The following is a 12,803-nucleotide window of genomic DNA, read 5'->3' as shown; positions in this document are numbered from 1 at the left end:
GGGGGCTGGTATTCTCAGATTGGGGAGACCTATGGTTATTAGGCTCTCACCAGCCTAAAAATATCAAACAGCAGCCGCATGGAATTGACGCATCTAAAAGATGCGATAGTCCCAACACTTTCCGATTGCCCTGGTGCGGTGGCAATCGGGGTAATAAGGGGTTAATGACAACCCATAGCTGCCATTAAGTCCTAGATTAGTCATGCCATGCGTCTAAGAGACACCCCCTCATCACTGTAAGTAAAAGTAACACAAACACCTAAAAAAACCCTTTACTTGAAATAAAAGACAAAAAGCATCCTTTATCACCACTTTATAAACCTCCCAACACCCCTCCAGATCCGACATAATCCACACAAGGTCCCACGATGTGTCCAGCACTGCTACATCTGACGCTCACAGCGAGCACCATAGAACAAGACTGCCCACTGTGAGCTCCATGCAGCATGTGAAATGAGCCATGCGATAAGCGGTGAAGTCACTCAGGTGATTTCCGGTCACAGCTGGAGTCCTCCACCTATGACCGCAAATCAGCCCACTGTGACTGAAGTGAGATGCGTGATCAGCGGTGACGTCACTCAGGCGAGTCCTCCACCTGCGTCTCGCTTCAACCGCGGACTCCAGGACACATGGATTCCAGCTGTGACCGCAAATCACCCGAGTGAAGTCACTGCTTGTCGTGTGGCTCACTTCACTTTCTGCATGGAGCTCACAGTGGGCAGTCATGTTCTATGGTGCTCGCTGTCAGCGTCAGATATAGTAGAGCTGAATTGCCGTGGGACCTCGTCTGGATTACGTCGGACCTGGAGGGGTGTTTGGGGGTTAATAAAGTGGTGAAAGAGGGGGCTTTTTTGTGTTTTATTTCAAATAAAGCATTTTTTGGATGTGTGTGTTTATTTACTTTCACTTACAGATTAATGATGGGGGGTGGGTGTCTCAGACACCTGCCATCACTAATCTAGGACTTAGTGGCAGCTATGGGCTGCTATTAACTACTTATTACCCAAATTGCCACTGCACCAGGGCAATCGGAATTAGCTGGGTAAAATGCCAAGACTGTCGCATGTAATGGATGCGGTAATTCCAGGCGGCTGCAGGCTGATATTTTTAGGTTGGGGGCTTTATCTTGGTTGGGCATCAAAATTGGGGGAACTACACGCCATTTTTTTTTTAAATTTATTTTACTGCACGATATAGAAGCACATGGAGGCGCCTCTGACAGCAACCAATCACAGAAGCCGGTGAAAGAGATACCACGGAAGCAGTGTGACACCTGCCCTGGTGATCGGTGAGCATGAAGCGCTTGCTCTTACCCTTTTGCGCCGGATTCTGGTCCCCATACACTTTATATGGGTAACAGCATCTGGCCAGATACCATCGATCAATCCCCCGCCGACCCGGAGTCAGAGGGAATTGATCTGCCAGTCCTCCGAAATGCAGTGACAAAACGCAAAAAGAATGGACATGCTGCATCTTTGTGGTCACCTTAAAGATGCAGCAAAAAAAAACAAACAAAAAAAAACCCTGCAACGGAAAGGCTTTTATAGACTCTACGACGCTGCGCAGCCAGCCAATCACAGTAATGCCATAACCAAGATGGCTGCGGCATTACTGAGATTGGATAAGGAGCCGAGCACGTTTATTGGCTACAAATCAGGCGCCAAATCCTCTGTGTGGGATAAACAAATACTGCGAGGTGAATACACAAAAACTCGCAATGTAACGAGTAACCGGAATACCGTACTACTATACGTGCGAGTAGCGAATAGTAATGAATATACTCGCTTATCACTAGTACCGTCCCCTTCCTCTGGGTCACACCTGAGCGCACTTCTAAGAATAGATTTTGTAGCTAATTTGCTTGTGCATCTATAACGTGTTCTATAATGAATTAGACCAGAACTGAACCAGAAGGGAACTGGATCCACAGTCACTGTAAACTTCTCTGTTGCTCTTCACCTTCACCCCTATAATTCTTCACCTCCTACTAACCCCCCAATCGCTACACCCAGTAATGACCTGGCCATCTTCCCCTCCATCCTCCCCACACTCAATAGAAGCCACGACAAAGGTGTCAGACTGCAATAATGCAAGATCAATGCAGCAAACTGAAAACTACACCATCTCCTAGTGTTCACAGTCTGCGACCGGGGTGGAAACATCATTCCAGATCCATGAGTAATTCATCTTGATGAAAGTTAGGTGGTCTACACTTTCAGGTGACAGCTGGATGCTCTTATCTGTCATGACACCACCAGCAGCGCTGAAGACACGTTCTGAAAGACAAAATCTCCAAGGCGTGACTGACGAGGTCAGGCCACTCTTTCATTTTTGAACACCAAAATGCAAAAGTGTCAGTCCTACCCCTAGTGGCATCAATATTGATCTCTAGATACTCCTGCACCATCCTCTCCAGTCGCTATGTGTCCTCTGTTCTGCTGGTGCATGGGGTGGTCTAAAAAAAACGTGTGCCAAACCTCACAAAAAGTGCTTCTGCCACTTAAAGTGCTGCTAAAATTTCTGCAATAACGACTCGATGTTCCCGGGTTTCAAAGTCTAGAAAAGCAGTGCACACTGTGGGCCTCACTGCCGTCTTGGGAACACCACTCTTAAGATTGTGTACAAGTTGGTTTTGATACTCCAGCATACATGCTTCACTTCCAGAGGGAGAAGCAACTGGCAAAATGTACTCTTGTACTGTGGATCTAAGCCATCCAAGTAGTCAGCACAATTTCTAATACTAACAATTCGGGAATCATGTCCAGATAGTGCAGCAAGAAGGAGCTCATGTGTCGGACACTTCCATAAGGTACAAGTCGATGGTGTGTTGGTGGCGAGGTGACACTCAAGCTTGCTTCCTCCATCCCCTGAGACCAACCACGGACAACAGAGGAGGGGATAAATATCTTCTTCATCTCCTGACTGTTGTGCGCCCATCACCTCTTCTTCCTCTATTTGTTCCTTGGTTTCTGCACCTTCACGAACAGTTTGTCTGGTACCATGAGACCCACTCGATTGCTGTACTCCACCTTCTCATGCCACCTCGCCCGCACGACGACAGTCTGGACCTTAAGAAATATTAATTTCCCTTCGGCATTCTTCTCTGCTTCCTCCTCTGTTACCATTACTTCCTCCCGCAGAATATTTAAAGTGTGCTGCAGCATGCAGACCACCGAAATAGTGATGGGAAGGACGTCATTATCGGTGGTAACCATCTTAGTAGCCATTCCTCTACAAAAGGATACAGAGGTCCTTCATCTGTAACCACTCTGCAAATATGATTTACCCCACGACTGGACTGCGTTGGCCCAGGCTACGCCTCATAATCTACTGTCCCAAGGCTCATCGCTGTTGCCAAAATCACTGCAACATATGCAGAGTGGAATTCCACCATGTTGGCACATCACATATCAATCGGTTAACCGGTAAAAAGACCTCTGTTGTGATACAAATCGATTAACTACGGTGTGTGAACGGCGGAAGTGAGCACACAGCGGCCATGTCTTCTGCAGCAGCGCATCCAGGCTGGGATAATGGCCTGGAAATTGCTGTACAACCAAATTGAGGACATGAGCCATGCAGGGCACATGTGTGAGGCTGCATCGATGCAGTGTAGGGCCGCCACCGGGTTTGCAGCATTATTGCACACTGCCTTCCCTGGCTCCAGGTTCAGTGGAGACAACGAATGCTGAAAATCGGCCTGGACAGCTGTCCACAACTCTTCAGCTGTGTGACTGTGTTGTCAAATGCATTTTAACTTGCACACTGCCTGACTGCGTTGAGCACTGGCAGCCCTGTATGGAGAAAGGGTGCTCTCTGAACTGTTGGAACACGTGTTACATTAAGGTAGAGGTTGAGAGCGCAGGTGGAGGCCCTAAAAGAGGTGGAGAAAGCATAAGCAGTGGAGGAAGTGATAGATACAGTCGTTTGTCCTGCAAGCCTTGCAGATTCCAGGACTTGTGGAGCAGCCCCTTGCCCCAGCAGCCACCAGAGTCACCCAGTGACCGAGACGTGACGCCCCTGGCCATGCTTGCTCGTCCAGGTGTCAGTGGTGAATTTCACCCTGGCAGTCACAGAGTCTTCCAGGGAACAGGCAATGTTTCCTGCGACACACTGGTCTGGTTCTGGCACAGCTTTATTAGAGAAATAATGGCAACTGGAGGACTGCGATGGCCATCAACTTTCAGAAACCAACTCTGTCCACAAGGTGGAAACTAAATTGGGAGAGAAAAGGCGCAATAGGGTCTTACCCGATTTACTGGGTAAAAAGTATGAAGAAGTGGTGCACTCACCTGATCGGGTTGTGCCAGTCACAACTCCTTTAGTGGCATAAGTGAGTGCCTAAGCGGTCCAGCAGCAGCCCTGTTGTACAAGTGGAACATCAACTTCGGAACTGGAGGAAAACAGGTTTAGCGCCGCGCTTGAAGACCACGGACATCAGTGTTGAACACACAATTCTTTTATTTCATTTCATTCCTACGCGTTGTGGTCTCCGAAACGCGTAGGAATGAAATGAAATAAAAGAATTGTGTGTTCAACACTGATGTCCGTGGTCTTCAAGCGCGGCGCTAAACCTGTTTTCCTCCAGTTCCGAAGTTGATGTTCCACAAGGTGGAAAGGCAGCATTTCAGCGGCCAACAAACTGATGGACTGTGAGGGAGGCCTAGACGGAGATGTTATGGTGGGTTGAGAAAGATGTGGTTTGCTCTGTGTCTGACATCCGTCAAAAGCACCTGGCATGTCCATTTCCGTAACAGGTGATAGGCTCTCACTCACCCTGACTGTAGCGGGAACACAAGTGGAGGGTCTGCGGCCGGAGACCTGTGTGAGAACACTTGTCACGGTAATGGAGGAGGCAGAAGCCGCAGACAGAGTTGATGTGGTGGCTGGTAGTAAGCAAGGTGTTTTAGTGCAGTAAAATTCCCAGAATAACTCATGTAGGTTGAGGATGTGCAGTTTCATTCAGGTAGTAGTCAAATTATTGGAATTTCTGCCTCTACTGATTCGTTTTTTTAACAAAGTTGGCAGATAATGTAAGTTGGGTCATTCTTTGCAATCTCAAAAGAAAAAAGGAAAAACCCCAGGCTATGCAATCCCTCCTACAAACTGCATACCCGCAGGTTTTGGCTGAGAATGAAGCGCTTGGCGTAGTTGCATTACTACGAGTTTGCTCGGAAAGCGGCAATGTAACCACCTCGTCATCCTCCTCTCCTGAGCCACTTGGCTGCATGTCTCTGGATTCACACAAGTGGTATCTACAACCTCATCATCAAACTCACTGTTGTCCCACTACTCGCCCAGAGAGTCATTCTTCCTCCTCTTACTGTCTTCACAGCACAGTACATTAAGCGTGCTCCTCAGGTATCCGAGTATCAACATCATCACCTCAACCCCCGGGGGATAGCGGCTGTTGGCGAGGGTCTGGAACATGCTCGAACACAATTTTGTCCGGGCCCGGTTCCAATTGACAAAGATTTTGGGCATCAGTGCAGATGCTTTCCTCCTCGAGTCTGGGAATCTTTGGAAAAAACCTCTGATATTCATGGGATAGAATGTGTGAACAGCTCTGAAGACTCGCTCATCTGTGATTCCGCACAGTCACTGGATGGTTGGAGAGTTGTGACGCGGGGAGAATAAGAGTAATTGGGGTGCCACCTCTGAAGACTGTACTGTGTGTGATGTTGAGGAAAAGGAGATGCCACTTGATGCAGTGCTTGCTGTCAACTGTAGCACATGTTCTATCTGGCCCTCATCTACAAGTCATACCATTGTGAGGCTGCCAAAGAAAAGGAGCGGAGTAGACCACCCGGTAACGGAAGCCGTCAGTTGCCTTTGGATAGGACATGCCCCGTGCATTTGACCCGCTGCCATCGCACCTCATCCCCAACATCACCGCAGTCCTCATCCCAGCCCTAACCCATCTATTCAACCTATCACTATAAACTGCTGTATTCCCTTCATGCTTTAAACATGCTTCGATTACACCCATCCTTAAAAAGCCCTCTCTTGACCCATCCTCCGTGTCTAGCTACAGCCCCATATCCCTTATGCCTCAAAACTACTGGAACAGCATATCCATCTTGAGCTGTCCTTATACCTCACCTCCTGCTCCCTCTTTGACCAGCTACAATCTGGCTTCCGGCTGCATCACTCTACAGAAACTGCCCTAACTAAAGTCACCAATGACCTACTAACTGCCAAAGCAAAGCGACACTGCTCTGTCCTCCTCCTCCTGGACCTGTCCTCTGCCTTCGACACAGTAGACCACTCCCTCCTATTACAGATTCTTTCCTCTCTGGGCATCACAGACTTAGCCCTATCTTGGATCTCTTCATATCTAACTGACCGAACTTTCAGTGTCTCCCACTCTCACACCAACTCATCCCACCCTCTATCCGTTGGTGTCCCCCAAGGTTCAGTTCTTGGACCCCTGCTGTTCTCCATCTACACCTTCGGTCTGTGACAGCTCATAGAGTCCCAAGGCTTTCAGTATCATCTCTATGCCGATGATACTCAGATCTACCTCTCTGGACCTGACATTACCTCCTTACTAACCAGAATCCCACAATGTCTCTCTGCTATTTCATCCTTCTTTTCAGCGCGATTCCTAAAGCTTAACATGGAGAAAACAGAATTAATTGTCTTTCCTCCTCCTCATTCAACTCCTCCACCAAGCCTACCCATCAAAGTTGATGGCTGCTCACTCTCCCCAGTCTCACAAGCTTGTTGCCTTGGAGTAACCCTCGACTCTGCTCTATCCCTCAAGCTGCACATCCAAGCCCTCTTCACCTCATGCCGAATATAACTCAAAAATATCTCCCGGATCCGTACCTGCCTTAACCAAGAATCAGCAAAAACATTAGTACATGCCCTCATCATCTCCCACCTCGATTACTGCAACCTCCTGCTCTCTGGCCTCCCCTCCAACACTCTTTCACCCTTCCAATCTATCCTGAACTCTGCAGCCAGCTTGATCCACCTCTCCCCTCGCTATTCCCCAGCCTCGCCACTCTGCCAATCCCTTCACTGGCTTCCCATTGCCCAAAGACTCCAGTTCAAAACATTAAGCATGACCTATAAAGCCATCCACAACCTGTCTCCTCCTTAAGGGTGCTTTACACGCTGCGACATTGCTAGCGCTCTCGTTAGCGATGTGACACGCCAGATTGCAGATGCGATCTGCCGAGATCGCACATGTGACCGGCGCTATAAAAACGACCTATGTGCGATCTCGGCTAGCGATGTCGCAGCGTGTAAAGCACTCTTTACATCTGTGACCTACTCTCCCGGTACCTACCTGCATATAACCTCAGATCCTCACAAGATCTCCTTCTCTACTCCTCTCTCATCTCCTCTTCCCACAATCGCATACAAGATTTCTCCCGTGCCTCCCCCATACTCTGGAACGCTCTACCTTAGCATATCAGACTCTCTCCTACCGTGAAAAGCTTCAAGAGGAATCTAAAGACCCACCTCTTCCGACAAGCCTGCAACCTACAATAACCCTCAGTCCAGTACATCACTGCGCAACCAGCTCTGTCCTCACCTATTGTACCCTCACCCATTCCCTGTAGACTGTGAGCCCTCGCGGGCAGGGTCCTCTCCTCCTATACCAGTCTGTTTTGTACCGTTAATGATTGTTGTACTGGTTTTTATATATACACTTTTTCACTTGTAAAGCGCCATGGAATTTATGGCACTATAATAATAAATAATAATAGAGCTTGCAAGAACATTAGCACCTACCCCACGCACACCTCAAACACCACGCCTATGCCCCCTTCCACCACAATCGTGGGATTAACTACTCATGTTTAATGTATCTTTCCCCTCTTTTAACCAGTTGTTTCCCAACCCTAGATTCACACCTGTCATTAAATTAATAATCAGTATTTACATGATGAAATGTCAATATGGGGCTGGACCACGGATTTACAGTCTCCACTTAGATGATGAAATAGCAATTTTTGGCTGGACCACAGATTTTGTATGTGAGGTCTGTGGTCAGCTGTGATCCTGCCGTCTCCACCACTCTCATTACACAAGTATAAAACATCTAATACTGGAGGAGAAAACAAGACTGAACACAAGGAGGTCACAGCCGTCTACACCTCATAGGGGAGATCTCCATCTACCTGAGGATCCTGTGGAGGAGGAGGAGGAGCGGGACATCTCTCTGGGGTCGTCCTCGTACTGGAGAGACCTGCAGGAGACACAGACAGGACGGACATCATTATTACATATAGATAATTATAGGCCGGGTGTATTCAGTCCTGTCTATTACCTGGTGATGTGCGGGGCTGGGGCTCCTCCATCATCACCTCCTTGTACCGCTCCTTGTGTCCTTCTAGATACTCCCACTCCTCCACGGAGAAATAGACGCTGACGTCCTGACACCTTATAGGAACCTGACAACACAATGATACCATCATCACCCAGAATCCTCCAGTGCCGTCCTGTATAATGTCCCAGCATTCCCAGCAGTGTCACCTCTCCAGTCAGCAGCTCCAGCATCTTGTTGGCGAGTTCTAGGATCTTCTGGTCATTGATGTCCTCATGTATCCGGGGGTGAGGTGGAGGCCCTGGGATTGGGCTCAGGGTACCTCCCCGTCCCTCACACACAGGGGCCTGACAGCGATCACTGGAGGTCTTCACTACTGTGTAATCCTGAGTGTGGAGACATTAATAATATCACTACAGACATTTCCAGAGTCCATCACCTCCCTGGTCATATCCTCTGTTATCCCCATAGATAATGATGTAATGTGATGACATCAGAGCCTCTCACCTCTCCGGTCATATCCTCTGTTATCCCCATAGATAATGATGTAATGTGATGACATCAGAACCTCTCACCTCCCCGGTCATATCCTGTTATCCCCATAGATAATGATGTAATGTGATGACATCAGAACCTCTCACCTCCCCGGTCATATCCTCTGTTATTCCCATAGATAATGATGTAATGTGATGACATCAGAGCCTCTCAACTCCCCGGTCATATCCTCTGTTATCCCCATAGATAATGATGTAATGTGATGACATCAGAGCCTCTCACCTCTCCGGTCATATCCTCTGTTATCCCCATAGATAATGATGTAATGTGATGACATCAGAACCTCTCACCTCCCCGGTCATATCCTGTTATCCCCATAGATAATGATGTAATGTGATGACATCAGAACCTCTCACCTCCCCGGTCATATCCTCTGTTATTCCCATAGATAATGATGTAATGTGATGAAATCAGAGCCTCTCAACTCCCCGGTCATATCCTCTGTTATCCCCATAGATAATGATGTAATGTGATGACATCAGAACCTCTCACCTCTCCGGTCATATCCTCTGTTATCCCCATAGATAATGATGTAATGTGATGACATCACAGCCTCTCACCTCCCCGGTCATATCCTCTGTTATTCCCATAGATAATGATGTAATGTGATGACATCAGAGCCGCTCACCTCCCCGGTCATATCCTCTGTTATTCCCATAGATAATGATGTAATGTGATGACATCAGAACCTCTCACCTCCCTGGTCATATCCTCTAATATTCCCATAGATAATGATGTAATGTGATGACATCAGAGCCTCTCACCTCCCTGGTCATATCCTCTGTTATCCCCATAGATAATGATGTAATGTGATGACATCAGAACCTCTCACCTCCCCGGTCATATCCTCTGTTATTCCCATAGATAATGATGTAATGTGATGACATCAGAACCTCTCACCTCCCCGGTCATATCCTCTGTTATTCCCATAGATAATGATGTAATGTGATGACATCAGAGCCTCTCACCTCCCCGGTCATATCCTCTGTTATTCCCATAGATAATGATGTAATGTGATGACATCAGAACCTCTCACCTCCCCGGTGATATCCTCTGTTATTCCCATAGATAATGGTGTAATGTGATGACATCAGAACCTCTCACCTCCCTGGTTATATCCTCTGTTATTCCCATAGATAATGGTGTAATGTGATGACATCAGAACCTCTCACCTCCCTGGTCATATCCTCTGTTATTCCCATAGATAATGATGTAATGTGATGACATCAGAACCTCTCACCTCCCCGGTCATATCCTCTGTTATCCCCATAGATAATGATGTAATGTGATGACATCAGAACCTCTCACCTCCCCGGTCATATCCTCTGTTATTCCCATAGATAATGATGTAATGTGGTGACATCAGAACCTCTCACCTCCCCGGTCATATCCTCTTTTATCCCCATAGATAATGATGTAATGTGATGACATCAGAGCCTCTCACCTCCCCGGTCATATCCTCTGTTATCCCCATAGATAATGATGTAATGTGATGACATCAGAGCCTCTCACCTCCCCGGTCATATCCTCTGTTATCCCCATAGATGATGTAATGTGATGACATCAGAGCCTCTCACCTCCCCGGTCATATCCTCTGTTATTCCCATAGATAATGATGTAATGTGATGACATCAGAACCTCTCACCTCCCCGGTCATATCCTCTGTTATCCCCATAGATAATGATGTAATGTGATGACATCAGAACCTCTCACCTCCCCGGTCATATCCTCTGTTATCCCCATAGATAATGATGTAATGTGATGACATCAGAACCTCTCACCTCCCCGGTCATATCCTCTGTTATTCCCATAGATAATGATGTAATGTGATGACATCAGAGCCTCTCACCTCCCCGGTCATATCCTCTGTTATCCCCATAGATAATGATGTAATGTGATGACATCAGAACCTCTCACCTCCCCGGTCATATCCTCTGTTATTCTCATAGATAATGATGTAATGTGGTGACATCAGAACCTCTCACCTCCCCGGTCATATCCTGTTATTCCCATAGATAATGATGTAATGTGATGACATCAGAACCTCTCACCTCCCCGGTCATATCCTCTGTTATCCCCATAGATAATCATGTAATGTGATGACATCAGAGCCTCTCACCTCCCCGGTCATATCCTCTGTTATCCCCATAGATAATCATGTAATGTGATGACATCAGAGCCTCTCACCTCCCCGGTCATATCCTCTGTTATTCCCATAGATAATGATGTAATGTGATGACATCAGAGCCTCTCACCTCCCCGGTCATATCCTCTGTTATTCCCATAGATAATGATGTAATGTGATGACATCAGAGCCTCTCACCTCCCCGGTCATATCCTCTGTTATCCCCATAGATAATCATGTAATGTGATGACATCAGAGCCTCTCACCTCCCCGGTCATATCCTCTGTTATTCCCATAGATAATGATGTAATGTGATGACATCAGAGCCTCTCACCTCCCCGGTCATATCCTCTGTTATTCCCATAGATAATGATGTAATGTGATGACATCAGAACCTCTCACCTCCCCGGTCATATCCTCTGTTATTCCCATAGATAATGGTGTAATGTGATGACATCAGAGCCTCTCACCTCCCCGGTCATATCCTCTGTTATTCCCATAGATAATGATGTAATGTGATGACATCAGAGCCTCTCACCTCCCCGGTCATATCCTCTGTTATTCCCATAGATAATGATGTAATGTGATGACATCAGAGCCTCTCACCTCCCCGGTCATATCCTCTGTTATCCCCATAGATAATGATGTAATGTGATGACATCAGAGCCTCTCACCTCCCCGGTCATATCCTCTGTTATTCCCATAGATAGTGATGTAATGTGATGACATCAGAGCCTCTCACCTCTCCAGTAACATGGAAGATTATCTCCAGATTCAGGCTGAATATCTTCTCCATAATTTTGTCTCCGTCTTTATTCATCATTTATGGGTCAATCAAGAAAAATAAAATAGAGAGTCCTTTATTGTAATGAGGATGAAGTAATGTAAAAAGAATCAATTAAAAACAGAACATATGTGAAGATAATAAGGGGAAATCAGTGGAGGCAATAAACTGTAGATTTCTTCCGTCCCCTTTCGGCGCCGACTGATTCTGATCTGAGGAGACTGTGCAGTAGATGGGCCACTCCAACACTTTAGGGTATGTGCGCTCTAGGCGTTTTTTTTCCCGCTGCATTTTTATGTGCGTTTGTATCTTAAAAAAACGCACCCGCAGCAAAAAAAAACGCTACAAAAATGCATGTGCTTTTACCGCTTTTTGGTGCGTTTTTGCTCACTGTGTTTTTAATCAGTGAACAATGCCATTAAAGATGGATGATGATGAAGAAGAAGAAAAAAAAAAGGTCTGATGTCATTTCCTTCTTCAATATGTTCTTCATTGTATGCAGGAGATCAGACAGCTGCAGAACTAGTGTGTGCAGGAGAGCAGACAGCAGCTGCAGAACTACAAGGCTCAGCATACTCCATCCAGGACTGGATGCAGGAGTTTTTTGCCCAAAAAAAAAAAAAAATGACATGGGCTTCGCCATATTTTTGTATGCTAGCCAGGTACAGCAGGCAGGTACGGGCTGCCCCCAGCTACCTATTTGTACCCGTCTGGCAATCAAAAATATAGAGAAGCCCCTTTTTTTAATTTCATAAATTTCAAGAAATAGTTTAAAAAAAACTGACACGGCCTTTGCCCAATTTGTCCAGCCAGGTACTAGGCAGCTGGGGATTGTAATCTGCAGTGCAGGGTGCCCATGCTTTCTTGGCACCCCCGCTGCGAATTGCAGTCCGCAGCCACCCCAGAAAATGGCGCTTTCATAGAAGCGCCATCTTCTGGCGCTGTATCCAACTCTTCAAGCTGCCCTGATGTCGGATGGCTTGCTGGGTAATAATGGGGTTAGGGCAAGCTGTATATTGTCAGCTGGCCCTAATCCCGAAATTCATGATGTCACGCCA

The 12,803-nt window shown here is 46.9% G+C and overlaps 1 protein-coding gene across 3 annotated transcripts in view; it reads right to left on the bottom strand.

Moving 5' to 3' along the window:
- Positions 1-12,803, bottom strand: part of LOC142258673 (uncharacterized) — a 333,416-nt gene that overhangs the window by 53,812 nt on the left and 266,801 nt on the right. Inside the window, exons 2-5 of one of the 3 annotated variants that reach the window (XM_075331294.1) lie at positions 11,704-11,771; positions 8,491-8,667; positions 8,285-8,408; positions 8,136-8,203 (exon numbers count right to left, since the gene is read on the bottom strand). The exons of 1 other annotated variant lie outside the window; for it this stretch is intronic. In XM_075331294.1, coding sequence (XP_075187409.1) covers positions 8,136-8,203; positions 8,285-8,408; positions 8,491-8,667; positions 11,704-11,757 — 423 coding nt within the window. In that variant the 5' untranslated portion in view covers positions 11,758-11,771. The remainder of the gene's footprint in view (positions 1-8,135; positions 8,204-8,284; positions 8,409-8,490; positions 8,668-11,703; positions 11,772-12,803) is intronic. One more of the 3 variants, XM_075331297.1, reaches the window with a different exon arrangement.

The sequence above is a fragment of the Anomaloglossus baeobatrachus genome, assembly GCF_048569485.1.
Source record: "Anomaloglossus baeobatrachus isolate aAnoBae1 chromosome 1 unlocalized genomic scaffold, aAnoBae1.hap1 SUPER_1_unloc_4, whole genome shotgun sequence".
NCBI classification, from domain to species: Eukaryota; Metazoa; Chordata; class Amphibia; order Anura; family Aromobatidae; genus Anomaloglossus; species Anomaloglossus baeobatrachus.
The sequence above is the reverse complement of the archived record's forward strand: the minus strand, read 5'-3'. Positions and strand labels throughout refer to the sequence as shown.